This window comes from Pseudophryne corroboree, chromosome 4, assembly GCF_028390025.1.
Source record: "Pseudophryne corroboree isolate aPseCor3 chromosome 4, aPseCor3.hap2, whole genome shotgun sequence".
NCBI classification, from domain to species: domain Eukaryota; kingdom Metazoa; phylum Chordata; class Amphibia; order Anura; family Myobatrachidae; genus Pseudophryne; species Pseudophryne corroboree.
The window spans coordinates 342329225-342352171 of NC_086447.1; the positions used below are offsets into that span (position 1 = coordinate 342329225).

The window sequence follows — 22947 nt, forward strand, 5'->3', positions numbered from 1 at the left end:
CGAGGGCTCACTTTGCTTGCCATGATTCGGACAAAGTGCCTCACTCTGCACAGGTTACTATTCCCAGTCGTAGTACACATGGATGGTAAATGCTGGAAAAGTAAAAAAAATGTGTCGACCATATGTGTGTCAACCATTTTCATATTGACCTTTTGAACCTAAATGCACAGGAGAAATATTTAATGGGTGCAGGTCTTTATCACTCTTCAATTTTGACCTTTTGAACCTGTCAGCCTTAAGAACTGTCTACTTTTTACCTGTCGACCTTTTCCATGTTGACCATTTGAGGTTGACCTTCAGTATTGACTGTCTATCTTTATATAGTAGATCTATCAACCGTATATCCAATAAACCAACAGTTACAAAAATGAGTTAGGTCTTCTGTAGAAAGATATATGGTAGAGATGTGATGCATTGCAGTAGTCACATTCGACCACATATATTTCTCCTATAAGTATACATATATTCTGTGTAATGAACACATTTATAGTGAAAACAATTTCAGTAACATTATGTTGCTTTCAGCTTACTAAGCATGCAAAACTGTGCCAGTTATGCAGGTTAAATGATTGGCATTACCTGGTGTCTATTACTGGATTAAGGTTTGTAGGGGCCCTACCAAACAATTGTCAAAATTATATGCTGGTGATGTTATTAAAATTAATGTGTGATTGCTGTTTGAGTTCCAGCACTGCAAATATATTGTACACACTGTAGTGTCCCAAGCTCACTTTATGCATCAGTGCTTCCCACATCACATTATACATCAGTGCTTCCCCCACACAACATTATTCATCAGTGCCCCCCTACACCACAATATACATCAGTACATCAGTGCCCCCCAGTGCTGCAAGTATGGCGGTACAGGGCGGTACTGCATACCGATAAGAAATTACCATCCGGTACACAGTACCGCCAGCCCGACCACCATGCTTGAAGCTGCTGCTGTGCTGTGTGTGAGGGGAGGAGAGCGCAGAGCACACCTCTCATGCCCCTCAGTGCTCATCCGGTCTCTGGCAGTGGTGTGTCTCTCAAATGAAGCGCCAGTTCGTTAGCCAATCAGAGCTCGCTGACCGACAGCTGCGGCTCCTGATTGGATGCCAGTCCGGGAGCTCTGATTGGTTCATGAACCGGCACCTCCTTTGAGAGATACGCCACCGCCGGAGACTGGATGAGCACTGAGCGGCAGGAGAGGCGCGTGCTGCATTCTTTGCCCCTCACACACAGCAGTAGTAGTGGAGAGTAGGGGAGGGATGTGTGTACCTTGCACTGGGGGAGCATATGTCTATCTGTCACTAGGCGGGCATATGTGTATCTGGCACTGTGGGAACATATCTGGCACGGGGGGCATATGTGTATCTGGCACTGTGGGGGCATATCTGGCACTATGGAGGCATACCTGGCACTGGGGCATATGAGTATCTGGCACTGTGGGGGCATATGTGTATCTGGCACTGCACTACTAGGGGAATATGTGTATCTGACACTCCACTATAGGGGGCATATGTGTATCTGGCACTATTAGGGGCATATGTCTATCCGGCACTGCACTATTGCGGTCATATGTGTATCTGGCACCCCCTAGGTGTATTACACCCCCATTTTCATTTGGCGCACGCACACAGTACCACTAAGAAATGTTTTCTACTTGCACCACTGGTGCCCCCCACACCACATTATGCATGAGTGCGGTCCCCACACCACATTATGCATGGGTACCCCCCACACCACATTAATGCAATTAATGCAAATGCACCTTTTCTTTCCTTATTAAAACAGTCCTGGGCATAATAGGGATGTCTGTGAGGAGCACACTCCTACTGTTGTTAGAAACCATAGCTATACCACTGGACACTATAGACCTAATTCAGTAAGGATCACTAAATTGCAAAAACACAAATCGGACGATTATCAGCATGAGCACTGAGTAAGTGCTGCAAATGCTTTGCACGCTTGCGAAGACCAAAGTACGATCGCTCTGTAATTACAGGCTCAGTGAGATGCGATCACAAAGTGATTGACAAGGAGTGAGCGTTTGTGGGAGGCAACATGGCATTTGTGGGAAGTGGTTGGGAAAATGTAGGTGTGTCATGGCCATTTTCAGGCAGTGTATCTGACAGCTGCGATCGCTGTGATGAAAAACATGGTGCTCAGTGCGACTGCAATTAGATTATTTTGAGTATGCATGGGTGAACCACAACTGTCGATGGTACTCGTTCTCTGCATATGGATCATAATTCTGCTAATGCATATGCAGAGTTGTGATTGTATCGGTGGGCGTCTTATACTGTTTCTGGGCGGCTCTTCACATGCCATTTTTAGCAGTAGCAATTTTGAGAAGATTGCAAATTTATTCTCAATAGCGATCCTTACTGAATTAGGCCATATGGGCCCGATTCAAGTCGCATCCCGCAAAATCAGCAACGGGACCCACGCACGCATGCACAGGTCCTGTCCTGGGCATGATTTACAGGCAGAGGCGTTCGCGGGGTGGCAATGCTCCATTTTCTAGGTGGAAAAGGAATATTACGTGGGTTGTGCTTAACTAATGGGGGCGTGTCGGCACAAAGTGGGGCATATCATCATCATTTTTGTGGTAGCTGCATGTCGTCACATGCAGCAGCTCTGAACTAAGAAATGGTGGATGGAGGCATCCACAATTTCAGTGATCACGCTGTAATTGTGGCTCGATCTCAATTTCGTCATGATCGCAGTAGGTGGCCTGCATGCTGGGCGGCCTTACCCTACGATGGGCAGCCTCCAGCATGTGATTCAAAGGATTGCAAATTCTGCTCTAACTCTCTCTGCACATGTTATATCTGTCCCCCCCACCCCCCTGCAGTGCACATGGTTTTGCCGAACTGCTAACAATTTTGCCACTGCGATCAACTCTGAATTAGGCCCTAAGGGACTAATTCAGGCTGGATCGCAGTGTGCTATCCAGCCGGAATTTTTGCTGAAAAGATGCGGATGCATGTGCAACACCCGTCCTGCGCATGCAACCGCACTTTCTGCGGGGGGGGGGGGGGGAAATGCGATCGCCTCTGCCTGTCAATCAGGCAGACGCTGTTGCAGAGCTGGGGGAGGAGATGGAGTGTTGCGAGGGCAGTGTGTCGTGAACGGAGGGTGGAGGCGGACAAACGGGGGCATGATCATGGCGGCTGCGTGACATCACACACAGCCGCTGCAATCAGGCACCTGGGGGCGAGTCTCCTGCGACAGCAGCTAAGCTGCGCCTGCAGGAGGCTCCAATAGTTTCTGCTAACAAGCAATTTCTACTTGTTCAACTGGGGGAGGCTCCAGTCAGCATACTGGGTGGCCTTGCCTTGCGATGGGCGGCCCCCAGCATGCGATACAGATAGCAAATTCTGCTGATTAGCAGAATCTGCTATCCAACCTGAATTAGCCCCTAAATCCGAATAAACTTCCTTAGGAATTGGGTACTTCTTACTCACTCAAGCAGGTCTAACACTTGAGAAAGCTGTAGTCAGATGATGGGGAACCATTGTAATCCTCCATTCTAGTCCAGACAGATCTTGACAACAGAAACCTTACATACTGTATACAGCACGTCACTGGTATACAGATTGCAGCTCTGAATGTTCTTTCACATTTCAGTTTGACTTGCAGAGTGTGTATGTGAAAATAATTTCATATATATTTAAAAAATAATGAAATGACTATATTTCTATAATGTCAGAATTAGAAACAGTAATTGTCTGTGCACTCTTGCGTAATTAAAGACATTTATATCAGGTTGATTTTACCTAGGATACCTTCAGCAAGGCATAAATGTTTATATATATATATATATATATATATAGCACTGTTTAGCTATGATAAATCTGTAAAGCCTCTCACTAATTAATGTACAATTGCAATTGTCAGTTTAACTCAAACTCACCTGAATCACTTAGGGTTCATTCATATGGATAGATTTTTGCCCTATGGTCTCTAGTAAACACCTTCAAGCAGTTTGTAAAATCTTATGGGCCCTATACATTTACCGATTATACTGAAAGATATGAATGATCTCGTTCATTAATGAACGAGATATATTTCATATCTTTCAGTGTGTATGCACCAACCAAACCCTGACCCCCATTCACTGCACCCTCAACCCCCCATCACCCGCATAGGCTCCCCTCTCCTCTCTCTTCCCTCACTGCTCCAAACTCTACCTCCCCATTTGTAGACCCCCCCACTCCATCACCAGCACAGGCTCCCCTCTCCTCTCTCTTTCCTCACTGCTCCAGACTCAGCCCCCCTCATTTGCCAAGGCCCCACCATCACCTGCACAGGATCCTCTCCCCTCTCTTCCCTCACTGCTCAAAGGGGATAATTCTGAGTTGATCGCAGCAGCAAGTTTGTTAGCAATTGGGCAAAACCATGTGCACTGCAGGTGTGACAGATATAACATTTGCAGAGAGAGTTAGATTTGGGTGGGTTATTTTGTTTCTGTGCAGGGTAAATACTGGCTGCTTTATTTTTACACTGCAATTTAGATTTCAGTTTGAATACACCCCACCCAAATCTAACTCTCTCTGCACATGTTATATCTGCCCCTCCTGCAGTGCACATGGGCCCTAATTCCGAGTTGTTCGCTCGGTAAAAATCTTCGCATCGCAGCGATTTTCCGCTTAATGCGGATGCGCAATGTCCGCACTGCGACTGCGCAAAGTAAATTTGCTATGCACTTAGTAATTTTACTCACGGCTTTTTCATCGGTCTGGCGATCGTAATGTGATTGACAGGAAATGGGTGTTACTGGGCGGAGACAGGTCGTTTTATGGGCGTGTGGGAAAAAACGCTACCGTTTCCGGAAAAAACGCAGGAGTGGCTGGAGAAACGGGGGAGTGTCTGGGCGAACGCTGGGTGTGTTTGTGACGTCAAACCAGGAACGACAAGCACTGAACTGATCGCAGATGCCGAGTAAGTCTGAAGCTACTCAGAAACTGCTACGAGGTGTGTAATCGCAATATTGCGATTACTTCATTCGCAATTTTAAGATGCTAAGATTCACTCCCAGTAGGCGGCGGCTTAGCGTGAGCAACTCTGCTAAAATCGCCTTGCGAGCGAACAACTCGGAATGACCTCCATGGTTTTACCCAACTGCTAACAAAATTGCTGCTGCGATCAACTCAGAATTAGACCCAAAACATCCAAGATTTGAACTTTACTATAAGGCTGCATATTCAGCTAGGATTGATGCAGAATGTTCCCAATTGAGGAATCCAAGGCGGATGTGGCAGTGGATAAAAGAGGTCACTGGTTGCCGTTCAAATTCTGAATCAGTGATGGCTAATAATCCTGCGTTAGTGGAAGATCTAAATTCATCTTCCTGCAGGTTTGATAGGGATAATAATATAGAACTGTCTATCCCTTTACTTACAGGCTCTAATGATTCCATCTTAGTGCTTACAGAATGTGAAGTTTTAGATTGTCTGCGACAAGTGGATTCAAAGAAATCTGCTGGTCCAGACGGGATCCCTGGTAAGGTCCTTATGGGAAGCGCTCCTAGGGGATGCGCTAACCAGTTAAGCTGGATACTGACTTTATTATTTAATCTCTCTCTGACAAATTGTAGTGTCCCTACGTGTTTAAAGACCACCACAATTGTCCCTATTCCAAGCGAAATGCTGTGACGATTATCGTCCCATTGCGCTGACCTCTCTTATTATGAAATGCTTTGAACATCTCGTATTGAAGCATATTAAGTCCTTTATCCCTAGGCCATTTGCCTCCTTTCAATTTGCTTATCGAGAAAACCGATGTACTGAGGATGCAGTTCTTACAGTTTTACACTCATCTCTCAGTCGGGATCCGGTCTGAAGATCGACAGTGTCTAGGTCGACAATGTTTAGGTCGACCACTATAGGTCGACAGTCACTAGGTCGACATGGATGGAAGGTCGACAGGGTTTCTAGGTCGACATGTGCTAGGTCGACTGGTCTAAAGGTCGACATGAGTTTAAAAAAAAAAAAATTGGGTGATTTTTTCATACTTAACGATCCACGTGGACTACGATTGGAACGGTAAAGTGTGCCGAGCGAAGCAGTAGCGGAGCGAAGGCACCATGCCCGAACCATGGCGAGCGAAGCGAGCCATGCGAGGGGACACGGTGCACTAATTTGGGATCCCGGTCACTCTACGAAGAAAACGACACACACAAAAAAAAATCCTCATGTCGACCTTTAGACCTGTCGACCTAGCACATGTCGACCTAGAAACCCTGTCGACCTTCCATCCATGTCGACCTAGTGACTGTCGACCTATAGTGGTCGACCTAAACATTGTCGACCTAGATACTGTCGATAAAACGAACCACACCCCTCTCAGTCATCTGGAGCAGCGAGGGTGTTACATAAGGATTCTTTTTATCGATTTTAGCTCAGCTTTTAATACTGTAATTCCCCTGTCACTTATAGGTAAGCTATCTGATTTAGGCATTGGTACACCCATTTGTAATTGGTTACTAGATTTTTTAGCAAATAAACCTCAGCAGGTTAAATTAGGTAGCCTTTTGTCTAAGATTGTAACTATCAGTACGGGTGTCCCACAAGGTTTTGTACTAAGTCCTCTTCTTTACTCGCTATTTACCCATGACTGCGTGTCTTCCTCTGACAGTGTGCAAATTATAAAATTTGCGGATGACATAGCAGTCATTGGATTAATTTCTGGTGAGAATAAGGCGAGTTATCGCAGGGAAATTGAGAATTTGGTGGCCTGGAGTGAGGTTAATCACCTTCAATTAAATGTGGATAAAACCAGGGACCTGGTGATGGATGTAAGGCATAGTTGTGATTTCTCACTACTCCCAGTATCTATAAACGGGTTAAATATTGAGGTTGTTCATTCTTTTACATTTTTAGGCATCCATGTTTCCTCCAGTTTTTCATGGGTGGTTAGAACTCGTGCAATAGTTAAAAAGATACACCAACGCTTATTTTTCCTTCGCCGTCTTAAGGTTGCAGGTGTGGGCGTTGGTATGTTAATGAATTTTTATATATGTGCTATTGAGAGTGTTCTAACTTATGGAATCATAGTCTGGTATGGAAACTGCTCCATCCATTAGCAAGGAGAGTTGGAGCGCTTGGTTCGCTCAGCTGGTAAAATTATTAGGGTCCAGCTGCAGACTGTTAAAGATCTCTTTGCAGCAATATTGATAAATAGAGCTAGGAGTATACTGTGTGAATCTAACCATCCGTCTGCTTATCTTTTTACTAAGTTGCCCTCTGGTAAGTGTTTTAGATCCTTGAAGGCATGCACAAGTCGTCTACGGAACAGCTTCTTTCCAACTGCTGTGCGCATGCTAAACACTCATTGTGAATAATGTGTCATCTTTCTAATGTGTGTTATTGTGTGCTCTTTTATACCTATGTCCTACTTTCTTTATCATTGTTTGGTGTGTTGTACAAATTGAATTTCGTTGTCAACTTTGTTTGATAATGACAATAAATGTATCAGTATATTACCCCCACCCCCCCATTCACAGCACCCCCACCTAACCATCACCCACACATGCTCCTCTCTCTTCCCTGATTCCTCCAAACTCCATCCCCACCAAACACCACCGACCCTGCCCATATCACCCTCACAGGATCTTCTCTCCTCTCTTCTCTCACTGCTCCAAACCCCACACCCCCTGTGGGTGCACCCCTGGCCCACTCCCAATTACCTGCAGAGGCTCCTTATTCCTCTCTCTTCTCTCACTGCTGCAAGCTCTGCCCCACCACTTGCGGACCCCCCATTACCCACACAGGTTCTCCTTTCCTCTCTGTTCCCTCACTGCAACAACCCCCCATTCACAGCACCCTTGAACCCCCATCTCCAAGCTCTGCACCCTCATTTGTGGCACCTGACCCCTCCACTGCACAGGCTTCCCTCTCTCTCTCTTTCATCACTTTTCTAACCCGCACATACACTGAACCCCGACCCTCCCCCCTGCACAGACTCCCCTCTCGTCTCTCTCTCTTCCTTCACTGCTCCAAGATCTGCCCCCAATTGTGGCACCCCCCCATCACCTGCATAGACTCCCCTCTCCTCTATCTTCTCTCAATGCTACCATTGCCCCCCATTTGCAGCACTCTTGATCCCCCTCCCTTCCCCACACATGCTCCTCTCTCCTCCCTTACTGCTCCATTCTCCGCCCCCATCTGTGGTAGCCTCTCTCCCCTTACCAGTACAGACTTCCCTCACAGCCAGTGGCATAACTACCATAGGTGCAGGAGATGCGTCTGTTACGGGGTCCAGGATGCCTGCAGGAGCTGCCGCTTCCCTGGTCCCAGTCACCTGCAGCACACAGTCTTCCCCACCATCACCACCGCGTCTGGTGAAATGTTTACGTTATTTGCGGACAGGCACCACCCCCACTCCTTGCAGTACTGTTACAGGCATCCCCACTCTGTGTCTCCACCCACACTCCCCCCATGATCAGGACTGGACTGACAATCCGCAAGACCTCCCTTCATCGAGCAGCTCTACTGTGATCACCTAGGGGAGTTTCAGAGATGTGCAGCTTGACGTCATTACACAACAGCATATTCTATGAAATGAGAGCACGCAGGGAGACGCTGAAGTGGCTGGATATAAGGAGTCGGGACACTGGATGAATATCAGCTTATATGCTGGTGCAGAATCCCTGGATGGACACCAACTTCAGACACCCTGGACATGGACAGGTTGGTGTTGTCTGGGCATTACGGTGTGTGTGTGTGTTGTAATATGGTGAATGGGCAGTACTGAGTGGGGCATAATGTGCAGTGGGCATTACTATGTGGGGTGTAATGTGGTGTAATGGGCATTACTGTGTGGTGTAATGCTGTGTAATGGGCATTACTATGTGGGGTGTAATGTGGTGTAATGGGCATTACTGTGTGGTGTAATGTGGTGTAATGGGCATTACTGTGTGGTGTAATGTGGTGTAATGGGTATTACTGTGTGGTGTAATGTGGTGTAATGAGCATTACTGTGTTGGACGTAATATGGCGTAAAGGGGATTATTGTGTGTGTGGCACAATGGCCATTACTGTTATGGAGCACAATGTGGCACAATGGGCATTGCTGTGTGTGGCATAATGTGGTGTAATGGCCAATACTACTTTATGGCATAACGTGGTGTAAGGGGCACTACTACTGTGTGTCGTAATGTGAATAAGGGATTCTATTGGGTGGCCATGCTCCTTTCCAGTAAGACCACTCCCCTTTTTTGGGGTACAGTATGTACACTGTCTCTATTTCAAATAAGGGGGTACCGATGCTCTTGCTGACACAGGGCACCAAAATGTCTAGTTACAGCTCTGTGGATGAGGATTGCTATGCGTGATTTATGATGGGTGTTGCTGGCTGCTGCTGTGCTCTATGCGGTTGTTTGATTGATGCTGTGCTGGGAGAGGGTCGCTGGGTCATAGGCGGAAATAACGCCAATGCTAGGGGGCACCCACCAAAATCTTGCCTAGGGACAGAGATAAAGTACCAACCAACAGACACAGGCTTGGCCCTGGTCACACAGGTACATAACTTAAAATGAAAGAAATGTCTTAGCAACCCCGTGCTCAAAAATTATTCTGCTGCAACAACCTGCAGCCCCCATTTGCCAAACTCTCCTGGCACAGCCAATGTCAACAGTCCCTGGCACTACATAACTTCAGCCTACTTGCTAGAATTCTATTTTCCCACTTTGAGCTATGCAGCCCATAAAGCCCGGATTTCCAAATTAATAATGCAGGTGCAGAATGTGCAGGTCATGTTTTCCTCTCTATTGGAGAGAGATAATCCCACAGAAATGTGGGCAATTGTGGTGAGACACAAGCCCTCTCACTACATTACATACAAATCCGGTGGTGTGGAGGTTTGCACATGAGCAGAACGGGTCTCGCGATATCACACGCAGCCCCCTGTCAGCCATAGCATGATTGGCATGCTGCAGAGTTTGGGGGGGTGGAGCGTAAGTGTCACCCGGTGCACTTCTTCAATACGAGGGCATGTTGACACCATTTTTGAGGCGTGATGGGTCCATGGTCTGCGACATTGGACGCAGACTTACTGGACCTGGGTGTCTGAATCTGATGGCCATCCTGTATAAACTTCAGCTTACGCAGACTGACTGGTGCCTAAAAACCTCACAAAATGTGACCAATGGTAACAGTGGTAGCGATTGTGATCCAAGGCTGCATCCTCCGACGCAGTACATGGATCTCAAAAATGCATGCAGGAGGCTTCTATCTCCTAGAGACGCCTTCTGCTGCATTTGAACTTTAATTACATGGAAGTGCACAGCCGCGTCCTTGTGGCTGTGCAATTCCATACAAACTTGAATTAAGCAGAGACATTACCCTAGAACATTAAAATCAAGGGGTCTTTCAGGGTGTTCAGAAATTTCCTGGAGAAAGTAGGGATGGTGTCCCTGGTGTGGACTAATTTTGACACAACCTTTTGTGATCCTAATAATAGTTATAGCTAATCTGATGTTCATTACATACCATGGGGCCTAATTCAGCATGGATCGCTAGGTAGAGAATTCGCAAATCAAGCGATTATCGAATGACTGCGCATGGGTAGCATTCGTATTGCGTATGCACGTGGGGTAATAGCAACAGAAAATGCATCTAGATCATAAACGCAATGCAGCCGTAGTTTGACTCACAGGAAGCCAGCAATTCTGGCCGGAAACCTGCCGTTTTCTGGGTGTGTCAAAAACAATGCAGGCATGCCCATGACTTTTTGGGGAGGGTCTCTGACGTCAGTGCAGACCACTTCCAGCCCATCTTAGTCGCAGATTAGTGGCAGCCTCAGACCCACTTACATTTGCTCAGCCGGCAAAGACTCTTTGATGTTCCGGCATTTGCGTATGCATCTGTGATTGGATAGCGATTTGCATTGCAATCGCAAATTTGCAGGGAACAGGTTTTTTTTCTGTCAGAGCGGCACCTTTCTACTCACAGACAACTGCAATTAACGGTCCATGCTGAATTAGACCCATAGCCCCTTACTGATGTTCATTATTCAACAAATACAGTAGCCTTGCACCCATCACACCTTCTAATGTTAGTTATACAATGAACAGTCCATCCATCTGATAACCTTTAAGTACTGTACTGCACACACAGCCCTTCTTATGACACTTCTATGAAAAGCCCCAATCTGATATCTAGCGTTTAATACCCAGACACCCAACTGACGACCATGTGTGAGATCCATTTATCAATGCAACACCTGTTCAGGTACCTTTTGTACAATGAAAATCATCTTACTGAAGTCCATATAGAGTCAACATTAAATAAATACAAATATAGAATTCTTAAAAAGTTTCTGCTGAATGTTTCAGATTTATCTGGCAGGTATTGTGCATACACAAAGTGGTTGGTTGGGACATTTGATAATTACAGACAGTATTGACTGCCTTTGATTAGTGAAAAGTACTAGTCACGGGGGAAGATGTATCAAACTTCAGAGAGAGAGAGAGAGAGATAAAATGGAGAGAGGTAAGTACCAGCCAATCAGCTCAATTGATAGGCTATTTAAAATAAAAATGTCAGTTAGGACCAGAGTGGTTGGTACTTTATCTTTCTCCACTTTATCTCTCTCTAAGGTTTGATACATGTCACCCATAGGCACAGGCACCTGGTAGTCACTTTAAGAACTATCCCCTTAATTTCGCCTCTGGTAATATAACATTTGATATAAGAGAAGGACAGAACTGGAGATTCCTTGGACAGTACTACAGTATATCATTTATATGTTGTACTAAGTATTTCCTGTTCTCTAACTTTCGATGTTATCGTTTAATAGTCTGTCAATCTTATACGTGCATTTCTCTTTCAGTGACATGGAAACTTACCTTTGTTTTCCCTTTATTTCAGTGGTGCCTGCAGAAATCCTGTCTAGAGGAGACCCAAAGCCTGGGAAGCTTCTTTTCTTTTTGGTCTCAATCACATCATTTTCCAGTGAGACAAGCTCATCCAAAAGCAGGAGTTTCGCTGCTAAATCTGCTGACTTCTCTTCATTTGAAACTGAACGTTGTCCAACACCCAAAACAATCGGAGACTCAAACCTCTGCACAACAAAATGCAATTTGGAAGATAAACAAAAGCTTAATAATGCACTGTGTCAGATTGCAGAAGAGAAAGAGAGGAACACTGTACAGTTGTATACATAGTGGGGTATCAACTGTAGTCGGAACTGCCGTCTTTTTTATCGGTTGGAAACTGTTCCGACCTATTCAGTCCTCTTGCCGTTTTTCCGACAAGTTGGCAATTCTGACTTGTCGGAAAACACGTGGATCGGTGGAATAGCCGCGGATCAACGTGTTCTGTCGGAAACATGGCCAAATCCAACAGGTTTCAGCACCATTTCCGACAATGGGGGTCAATCCGAGTTGTTCGCTCTGTAATTTTATTCGCATCGCAGCATGTTTCCGCTAACTGCGCATGCGCAATGTTCGCACTGCGACTGCGCCAAGTAAATTTGCTATGCAGTTAGGTATTTTCCTCACGGCATTACGAGGTTTTTTCTTCGTTCTGGTGATCGTAATGTGATTGACAGGAAGTGGGTGTTTCTGGGCGGAAACTGGCCGTTTTATGGGAGTGTGTGAAAAAAGTGGCTGGAGAAACGGAGGAGTGTCTGGCCGAACGCTGGGTGTGTTTGTGACGTCAAACCAGGAACGACAAGCACTGAACTGATCGCACTGGCAGAGTAAGTCTCGAGCTACTCAGAAACTGCACAGAGAAGTCTTTTCGCAATATTGCGAATCTTTCGTTCGCAATTTTGAGAAGCTAAGATTCACACCCAGTAGGCGGCGGCTTAGCGTGTGCAAAGCTGCTAAAAGCAGCTTGCGAGCGAACAACTCGGAATGACCCCCAATGTCAATCCGACTTTAAAAAATGTCGGATTGGCATTGTCGAGAATGGATTTGGCCGATAATTGAATACTCAAATGTCGTATCCATTCCGTCAGAAAGGATCCGACATCAATTGAATATACCCCATTGTGTACGTGATACAAGGCATGGCACATTCTTTTCTGCAAGTTACAGTACTGGAGCTGTGACTACTACTCTCCAACAAGGTGTTCAAATATATTTCTAGAAGAATAAAAATAAAATAATTTGTTGTGATCCCTAGAAGAGGTGGTTAGCCCTCAGGCAGTGGGTCCCCACCTGGGGTTTCCCCTGTACCCCTGTGTGCCAGTCTGACCCTAAGAGGGGTTATTAAATCTGTTGACCTGCCCAGTGTTGTGCTTGGCCAATATCAGGGCCGCAACTGGGGGGAGGGGGGGTGGGGTGGGTCCCAAATACTAGTTTCATCCCTGCCAATAAAGCTAGGAAGTTAGCTAGCACCATCTATACATTCCCTTAGGCTACATTTTTGTGATATGCTGCAATTTGTTTGGTTATCTGTTTTGTCACCATAATGCCCTTCAGCAGATTGTAGTATCAGTAGTTCACAAACTTTACATGTGATTATAATGGCAGTGTAGCATATACTGTATAATATCAGCGTGCACTGATTACAATAATAGTGCCTCCCAAACATACTTATATGATTAAATCAACAATTAAATAATTCATATGAACATACCAGCTGTTCCCACACATAGGGCCAGATTAGCAATGGGGCAGATGGAGCTGGAGATGGAGAGGTTCTTCACATACCGGATCAAGAGTCAGAACCAGATGAGGAGTTGTACTTTAATGTTAGACCAAATACCTCAGAAACTTTTTCTGTGTCTAAAGAGTTAAATTCCCTGGCCAGGGAGGCATGGTTAAACCCTGATAAGAAATTCAAAATTCCTCAGAGGTTTTTAGCTACCTTTCCCCTCACAGCTGAAGACAGGAAGGGATTGAAAAACCCCTCCGTCAGTAGATAAGTCTGTGCCCAGACTGTCTAAGAAGTTGGTACTGCCGGTGCCTGGGGCTACATCCCTAAAAGAGCCAGCTGACCGTAAAATTGAGACCACTAAATTAACCGCAGTTTATACGACAGCGGGCATAGCACAGCGCCCCACAATAGTTTGTGGGTGGATTTCCAGGGCAATGGTCAAGTGGTCTGATAATATTATTAATGGATTAGACATTCTGCCCCAGAATGAGGTCATTACTCTGCAGCAACACATACAGGATGCTGCAAATTTTATGAGCGAGGCTATAAAGGAATTGTGTAAGATAAATGGCTGCACTACTGCTATGGCAGTTTTGGCACGCAGAGCTCTGTGGTTGCGTCAATGGTCAGCGGATGCCGATTCCAAAAAGGGTGTAGAAAATCTTCCCTTTACAGGTGATGCCTTGTTTGGGGACGAATTAAATAAATGGGTTTCCCAGGCAACGGCGGGTAAGTCTACCTATCTGCCATCGGCTGCGCCACCTGCTAGACGTTCTTACACAGGACCCTCCTTACAATTCTTTCGTGTGGCAAGGTTCAGAGGCAGGGGCCGGGGAGTCTCCACCACTCCAAGAGGATCTTGTGGTAAGTACCATAAACCTGCAACTGCTGCATCCCTGGACCAGACCACCGGATCCCCTGCCGCTCAGCCTTCCGCATGATGGTTGGCCTCAGCAGCAGGGTGACTTTCAGGTGGCTGCTCACCTTCAACACTTCGCCCACCTTGGGTGAGGGATCTCATTTTCCTGGGAAACCGGCTGGAATTTCAAACACTTCCTCCTCCCAGATTTTTCAAATCGGGCTTACCAGTTTTGCCCGCTGCAAAAGTTACCTTGCAAGAGGCAATTCAAAAACTTTTGCGGACATGGGTGGTGGTTCCAGTACCTCCTCCATTACGCGAAAGGGGATTTTACTCCAATCTTTTTGTCGTTCCAAAATCGGACGGTTCGGTGCGACCCATCTTAAACCTGAAGTCTCTAAATCCGTTTCTGCAGGTGTTCAAATTCAAGATGGAATCCCTGCGGGCAGTGGTGTCCACTCTGGAAGAGGGGGAATTCTTGCTATCCCTAGATGTCAAGGATGCTTACCTACACATTCCCATATTGCCCCCTCATCAGGCTTACCTCAGGTTCGCCATCTTGGACGACCATTTCCAGTTTCAGGCCTTGCACTTTGGCCTGTCCATAGCTCCGAGGGTCTTCATCAAAGTCATGGCAGAGATGATGATGCAACTGCGCAGGATGGGAGTCAACATAGTCCCCTACTTTGACGATCTCCTGATAAAGGCTATGTCCAGGGAGTGTCTTTTGCACAGCATCGATCTGACGACTCACCTGCTTACAGATCATGGGTGGATTCTAAACTTCCAGAAATCTCACCTGGAGCCGACACAACGTCTCCAGTTCCTGGGAATGATACTAGATACAGTGTCTCAAAAGGTGTTTCTTCTGATGGACAAGGTCTTGGACTCTCCAGGCTTTGGTCCGCTCAGTGCTCCGTCCTCACAAGGTGTCCATACAGCTTTGCATACGTTTGCTGGGCAAGATGGTTTCTGCTTATGAGGCAATCCAATATGGCAGATTTCATGCCCGGCCATTTCAGCTGGATCTGCTGGACAAATGGTCGGGGTCTCACCTTCACATGCATCAGGAAGTGACCTTATCTCCGAAAGCCCGGATTTCTCTATTATGGTGGCTACAAGTTCCTCACCTGGTAGAAGGCAGGAATTTCAATATCCAATTATGGATTCTACTGACAACGGATGCCAGCCTCTGGGGTTGAGGGGCTGTGACCCAAGGGGCCCAGTTCCAGGGGATATGGTCAAGTCAGGAATCTACTGTGCCGATAAACGTCCTGGAACTCAGGGCAATTTACAATGCCCTTCTGCAAGCTTCCCATCTCCTGAGGGATCAGGCGATCCAGGTTCAATCAAACCTGGTGGTGGTGTACGTAAACCAACAAGGGGGAACAAGAAGCAGAGCAGCGATGCGAGAAGTGTCAAAAATCCTCCTCTGGGCGGAGGCCAACGCAAGGGCCATCTCAACCATATTCATTCCAGGAGTGGTCAACTGGGAAGCAGACTTCCTCAGCAGACACAACCTCCATCCAGGGGAATGGGGCCTACATCCCCAGGTGTTTCAACAGTTAATTCACCGGTGGGGCTGTCTGCAGATAGACCTGTTGGCTATGCTGTTACTGTTCCAGAATGAGGGATCCGCAGGCTGTAGCAGTGGACGCGCTAACAACGCCTTGAACGTACCAGTTTGTGTACCTGTTCCTCCTCTACTGCTAATCCCAAGGGTTCTAAAAAGACTAAGAAGGGAAAGCGTTCAAGCAATTCTAATTGCCCCAGATTGGCCTCGACGGGCATGGTACTCGGACCTCCTAACCATGGCTCTGGAGGATCCCTGGCCTCTACCGCTCCAAAAGGAACTTCTTCAACAAGGTCCGCTCGTCTATCTAGACTTACAGCGGCTACGTTTGACGGCTTGGAAGTTGAGAGGGAGATTCTAGCAAGGAAAGGTCTTCCCTCCTGGGTTATTTCCACCATGGTCCAAGCTTGGATGATGGTGATGTCAAAACATTATCATCGTATCTGGAAAAAGTATGTTTCCTGGTGTGAAAGTAGAAAGGTGTCTCCTGTGGAATTTAGTATCGGTCTTTTTCTACTTTTCCTGCAAGCGGGAGTGGATATGGGCCTACGTTTAGGTTCCATCAAAGTCCAGATTTCGGCGTTCTCTTGCCATGTTGCCGAAAGTACAAACTTTCCTAAAAGGAGTGCTTCATATGCAACCGCCCTTCGTGCCTCCAACTGCTCCGTGGGATTTCAATGTGGGATTTCAATGTGGTTCCATCCTTTCTTTGGACTGGTTTAAACCCTTACATAGGGTGGAGTTAAAATTTCTCACCTGGAAAACGGTGAAGCTTTTAGCACTGGCGTCTGCAAGACGTGCTTCTGAATTGGGGGCGTTATCCTGTAAGAGCCCTTACTTGGTTTTTCATAAAGACAGGGCGGAACTCAGGACCTGTCATCAGTTTTTGCCAAAAGTGGTTTCAGCTTTTCATGTCAATCAACCCATTGTGGTTCCGGTGTTGTCTGATGCTTCCATTGGGCCAGAGTCCTTGGATGTTGTGAGGGCTCTGAAGTTTTATGTCAAGAGGACGGCTCGTCATTGGAAATCTGATTCGCTGTTTGTCCTTTATGATGCCACCAAGATTGGTCGTCCGGCTTCCAAGCAATCCATTGCTCGTTGGCTCAGGTTGACCATTCAACAGGCCTATACTTTGGCAGCTCTGCCTTTGCCGACATCTATTCAGGCCCACTCGACGAGGTCTGTGGGCTCTTCCTGGGCAGCTGCCCGGGGTGTCTCGGCCTTGCAGTTGTGCCGGGCTGCTACTTGGTCTGGTTTGAACACTTTTGTGAAATTCTGTTGTTTCGACACCTTGGCCAAGGATGACTTTCAGTTTGGTCAGGCAGTTTTACATGGGTCTCAGCACTCTCCCACCTGTTTGAAAACTTTGGGACTTCCCCATGGTACTAAAGTACAGATCCCCAGTATCCACTAGGACATTAGAGAAAATAGGAATTTAATATCTACCGGTAATTCCTTTTCTCGTAGTCCGTAGTGGATTCTGGGAGCCCGCCTCAGTGCTTCGATTCCTGCTTACCTGAGTAAGTTTTTGGTTGGCCCGCCGTTGTAGTCCCATTATGTTGTTGGGATAGCTGTGCTATCCTGGTTGGGTTGGTGTTGCTATCCTCTGTTCTAGTTAGCTCCCTCCTTTTGGTTGTGGTTGTGTGTTGGCTTGTTGCCTCACCGTTGTTTTATTTATTCCTTTTCTCATGATATGTCCATCTCCTCGGGCACAGTTTCCTATACTGAGTCTGGTGGGAGGGGCATAGAGGGGAGGAGCCAGCACACACATACACACACTAAAGGTTTTAAAATGCCAGGCTCCAGTGGACCTGATCTATACCCCATGGCACTAAAGTACAAATCCCCAGTATCCACTACGGACTACGAGAAAAGGAATTACCGGTAGGTTTTAAATTCCTATTTTGGCTCATACTGTGTGGCATAATTTCGGCTCATATTGTGTGGCGCAATGTGAATTTCGGCTCATACTGTGTGGCGTAAGTAACATGCCTGCTTCGCACATTCATTATATCCGCTAGCAATAAAGGCTGATTATACAAACAGTGCTTCACACAATGATTTCCACTCCCATTGGAGACATCTCAGATCCACCATTTGTGTACAAAGTTGCAACCATCGGATGAGCATGAGTCCATCACCAGCCTTCTGAGTAACCCTGGTCACACAGCATGGCCGTCAGACGTAAGATGCCGAAGCCATGCTTACTGTGTAAAGGATTGCAGTCACAAGCAGTGATATGCCCCTAAAATGGATGCAACACACCTGTGCTTGATTTGCCAATCCCCGTTACCACCCACAAATGCTCCCTGGCTGTCAATTACTTTGCAAATAAATCCTCACTGCGATTGCCATCGCAGAACCATTGCGGCATATGTACAGTGTGACTCAGACGCATGCGCAGTAGCAAATAATTACTTCACTGCCGATATCATCAACATTTCACTCATCTCTGATGAGGTCTTGTATGCAGTCTTTTCTTCTGTGGTTAACTGGGCATAGAACACAGCATGATTCAATATGAATCTTACGTCTTGCAAAGCTTGGTATGTGAGAATTAGTCTGGCCACGATGAAGCAACTCATAGCATTATGCCCCTGGCTCACCCATAGTCCATAACATAAACCATAATGATTTGCTTCATAGCGAATAGTGCCATCATGATCCACGCCCAGGTAACCATATAAGGGAAGATTGCATACAATGTGGGGAGCTGGAGAGGCGATCAGGGGGGAGAGGGTAGACAATATAGTCCAGATGTGTTGGTGCACAGTGGTTTGTGAAGCTGTTTCACTTTTTGCTGATATTCTCATTTCTGTCGGAGACCAAACATTTGCACAGCATCTGGCAGACCAACTTCAAAAGTGCAATGAGGCAGCAGTATTTCACTGAATGCACCTAGTGGGCTAAAAGGCACAATTAAACATTTTAAACGTTTTGCCTCTCTGTATGTTTTTACAGTCATTCGCATTGTATAACATCTTTGACCCCTTCTTTGTTTACTCATGATTAAATAATATATTTTATTAACGTACACCACCATTTAGAATTTTCCACTATAGAGAAGAAGATTTCTGTTTTCCAGTGCTTTCACTTAAGCCAAGGGATCAAAATCATGACCCAGAATACTCTGGGCAAACCATCCAATTGTGTTTAATATTATAATTCATACAACAATCACCCAAATGGCAATTCTTCCAAAAATCCTCAAATCTCTCTTAATGGTTTCATTGTAATACTTCACCAGGTACAGAAGTGCAAAGCAACCAGGATCACTTCATTCTAGTTATGTATAGATGGGTCTGACACCTCAGATACCAACAGTGGTGGAACTACGTACCATGGGAACAGGAGGTGTTACTGCTACAGGGCACTCAGAAACACCTTATGGGCCACCTTCATCAGACCTCAATGGGTGTACACACTGGATGAATATACTCAGAAGAAACCCTCTCTTTGTGTCCAACACCATGTGTAGGGAACAGGGCTGTAGATAGCCTGCCCAGGCCCTGGTAATGCAGTGGATGTGGTCTAATCACAGTTGTGGCCACGCCCCTTAAAACAAACCATGAAAAAAAAAGCATTGTTTATGCACCGCAGAGCAGCACCATCCTGCAATGGAGGCCACCATGCGTCCCTCAGCCAAGGGCAGGTTCAGGAGGGGGTACAATCACTGCAATAGCTAAACCTTCAGTGGCACCAGCCTCCCAGGACCCACCGCAGCTCAGCACATAGCAGAATGTGCTGGGCTTGGAATAGAGGCTTCAGTGCTGCAGCCTGACAGGTAAAAGGGGTAGCACAGACCTGGGCCCTCGCAGGGCCCCTCCAACAGGCTTTGGACTGGGCAATTAGTACCCCTCCCCACCCCCACTTGCCACCACTAGCATGGGAAAGGGAAGAGGGATGCAAAAAGAGGGGGAAGGCACCTACAGAATCCTGGGTCCACAGACTATGGCACCCTGTGCTCTAATTAAACTATGCATTTGTGCCCACTGCAGCACTTTAACTTCGGGAAGAAGGGGCACATTTCAACTATAGGGGGTGCCTTGGAGGAGACATTTTCTCTGTCTTACAGTTGTGAAGTTGTGCAACTGATGGGAGCCCCAAGAATCAATATCACAAAGCAAGCAAATAACTATTTGCATTGATCAGATATATGGGTTAGGATTTAGCAGCAAGATGCAGACATGTATTTATGTTTATTTGTCACAAAGCACTCTTAAGCCACCTGCTGTAATCTGCATACTTCTTTAGTAATAGCATATTGAGATTTTACGTTTTTTTTGTTAATTCCAAAGTCAAATACATCACAGTAAAGTAAACTGGACATGGGGGAATCCCACATAAACACAGGGGGGACATACAAACCCCACACGGCTCAGGGCCTTAGGGCTGTAAGCAGGGGTGTAGCCAGAAATTTGTGGGCCACAAAGCAACATTTTGAAGTGGTCCCTGTCCCACTGCTGCTAGAGAGACACCTCTCTGCAGCAGTTGTTCATTGTATGCCCTATAATAGTGCCCTAGTTTACTTATACCCCTTTCACATTACAAAAATAACACAGTATCATGGGTCAGTGTGCGATGTGAAAGGGGCCTTGGAGAATTCCCGGGTCGCCTGACCAGATAATTCAACCTGGGTTATAAGAAGGGTTATTCCCGGGTTGAATACCGGGTCAGTGGCAGCGTAAACAGATTCCCGGGTCGATGCAACCCGGGACCCGTTTACTACACAGGGAGAGGCGGTGCAGATAGGAGCTCATCTCCCAGCACCGCCTCCACCCCCGTCGCTATGGCAACCGGCCCGGCATATTGCTGGGTCGGGAAGCCAGCGCTTAGGCTCCAATGCTGGATCCCACCCGGGAAGTACCCATTTCCAATTCCCGGGTGGGATCCGGCATTGAAGGTGTGAAAGGGGCTTTACTGAACTTTAGTGGTGCCTTAGTTAATGTTATCCCCCATAGAACTGCCCTTGTTTATTTTATAGACCATATTATGTCACATTGTAGGGCTGCCTTTACACATTATGCAATACAGTACCCTAATTCACATTACTATATACAGTGTCCACAGTTCATATTATGCCACACTATGGTGCCTCCACTTCATATTGTGCCACATTACAGTGCCCCAGTTCACATTACTGTATGTAACATTATAATGCCCTCCAGTTCATTTTATACCACAGCAGAATGAGCAGGTCCAGGGGTGTAACTAGATGTATTGTAGGATGAAAGGCAAAAGTTTGTAAGGACCCCTATGTACCACCCAATGGTTGAAAATGTATACAACACATGTAACTATGACAGGAAAGGTGGCCCCTCTCAGCTCTGGGCCCCATAGCAGCTGCTACGCCCTATTAAGTCATGAAACACATTTCTATGGATACAAAAAAATTCTAAGTATCAATCTTTTAAATCTGACACTGTCCCTGGGAAGTGGGAACCCATGTTTTTGGAAATAAAATGATTCTACAGTACTTACTCCCCTACCTCTGCAGAAGCCTCAGTGAAACCAGTCCACTTCAGTAGTGCAACAGCAAGGAAAAGGTAGACACTCACACTGCTCCATTCCAGCATCTGTAAGGCAAATAACCATCCGTGTATATAGACATATATTTATATATTAAAAGATATCACATAACAATGGTCATAATAGTCACATAGAAATATTTTTTCAAACTGCACAATAATGTAAGTCATTATTTCTACACTTGTATAGTGGATTAGTATCATTTTAACAGCTTAAGCTCTCATTCAGTATGGATCGCTTTTGCAAAGCTGCTTGAAGCGATCTTTAGGAATGCAAATGCGGTAGGAGGTCTTACACACCTCCTTGATGCATTTGCGATCACAGCACTGTGACCGAAGTTGAAGTCTGGGATCAAACATCGCGACCATCATGACTGTCACAGAGGAGTTTTGGCCTTCCCACTCCCAACAAATGTGAGTGACACGCCCCCATTTCAGTCAACACCAGCCGCCCATGCCCTTGGTCCCCCCCCCCCCAAACGCCTCTGCCTGTAAATCAGGGAGAGGCATTCGCAATACTGCAATGCAATCGCAGGACCTATTCTGCATATGCCTACAAAGGATCCTACGCATGCACAGTTTCCCAATTATCGGGAAACTGCGCCGAGGATTGCTCTTGTGATCCATAAGGGGAGCATTTACTAAGCAGTGATAAGAGCGGAGAAGTGAGCTAGTGGAGAAATTTCCCCATCAACCAATCAGCAGCTCTGTATCATTTTATAGTATGCAAATTAAAGATGTTACTTCAGTGCTGATTGGTTGCCATGGGTAACTTCTCCACTGGCTCACTTCTCCGCTCTTATCACTGCTTAGTAAATGCTCCCCTTAGGGCCTAATTCAGATCTGATCACAGCAGCAAATTTGTTAGCTAATGGGCAAAACCATGGGCCTAATTTAGACCTGATCGCTGCTGTGTGTTTTCGCACAGCAGCCAATCAGGTCTGAACTGCGCATGCACCGGCGCCACAGTGCGTCGGCGCATGCCTGACAGCCGACGACCGTCTCAGTCCTGCGATTGCTTCTGTCTGATTGACAGGCAGAGGCATTCGCTGGGCGGGAGGGGGAGGGCCGGCGGAGTTTGGTCGCCGCTTTAGGGGCGTGGTCCGTGCAACGCAGGCATGCCCAGGCCACATGGGGGGCAGGCCGCGGTGGCTGTGTGACATCACACGCAGCCGCTGCGACCCTCACAGCAACGGGTAGCTCCCTGCCAGCGCGCAGGAGCTGCGCTGGTGGGTAGCTACTCTTCAAGTACAAAAGCATCGCCGCCGTGCAATGCTTTTGTACTTGTGTGACGGGGCAGGGACTGACATGCGGGGCGGACTAGCCCTGTGCTGGGCGTCACCCCGCATGTCAGGGAAGCTGATCGTAGATGTGCTAAATTTAGCACAT

At 46.6% G+C, this 22947-nt stretch overlaps 1 protein-coding gene across 1 annotated transcript in view; it reads right to left on the minus strand.

The window, feature by feature from the left end:
• OSTN (osteocrin) overlaps nucleotides 1–22947 on the minus strand; it is a 71052-nt gene that overhangs the window by 9692 nt on the left and 38413 nt on the right. Inside the window, exons 2-3 of the mRNA XM_063919634.1 lie at nucleotides 21520–21606; nucleotides 11840–12054 (exon numbers count right to left, since the gene is read on the minus strand). Coding sequence (XP_063775704.1) covers nucleotides 11840–12054; nucleotides 21520–21606 — 302 coding nt within the window. The remainder of the gene's footprint in view (nucleotides 1–11839; nucleotides 12055–21519; nucleotides 21607–22947) is intronic.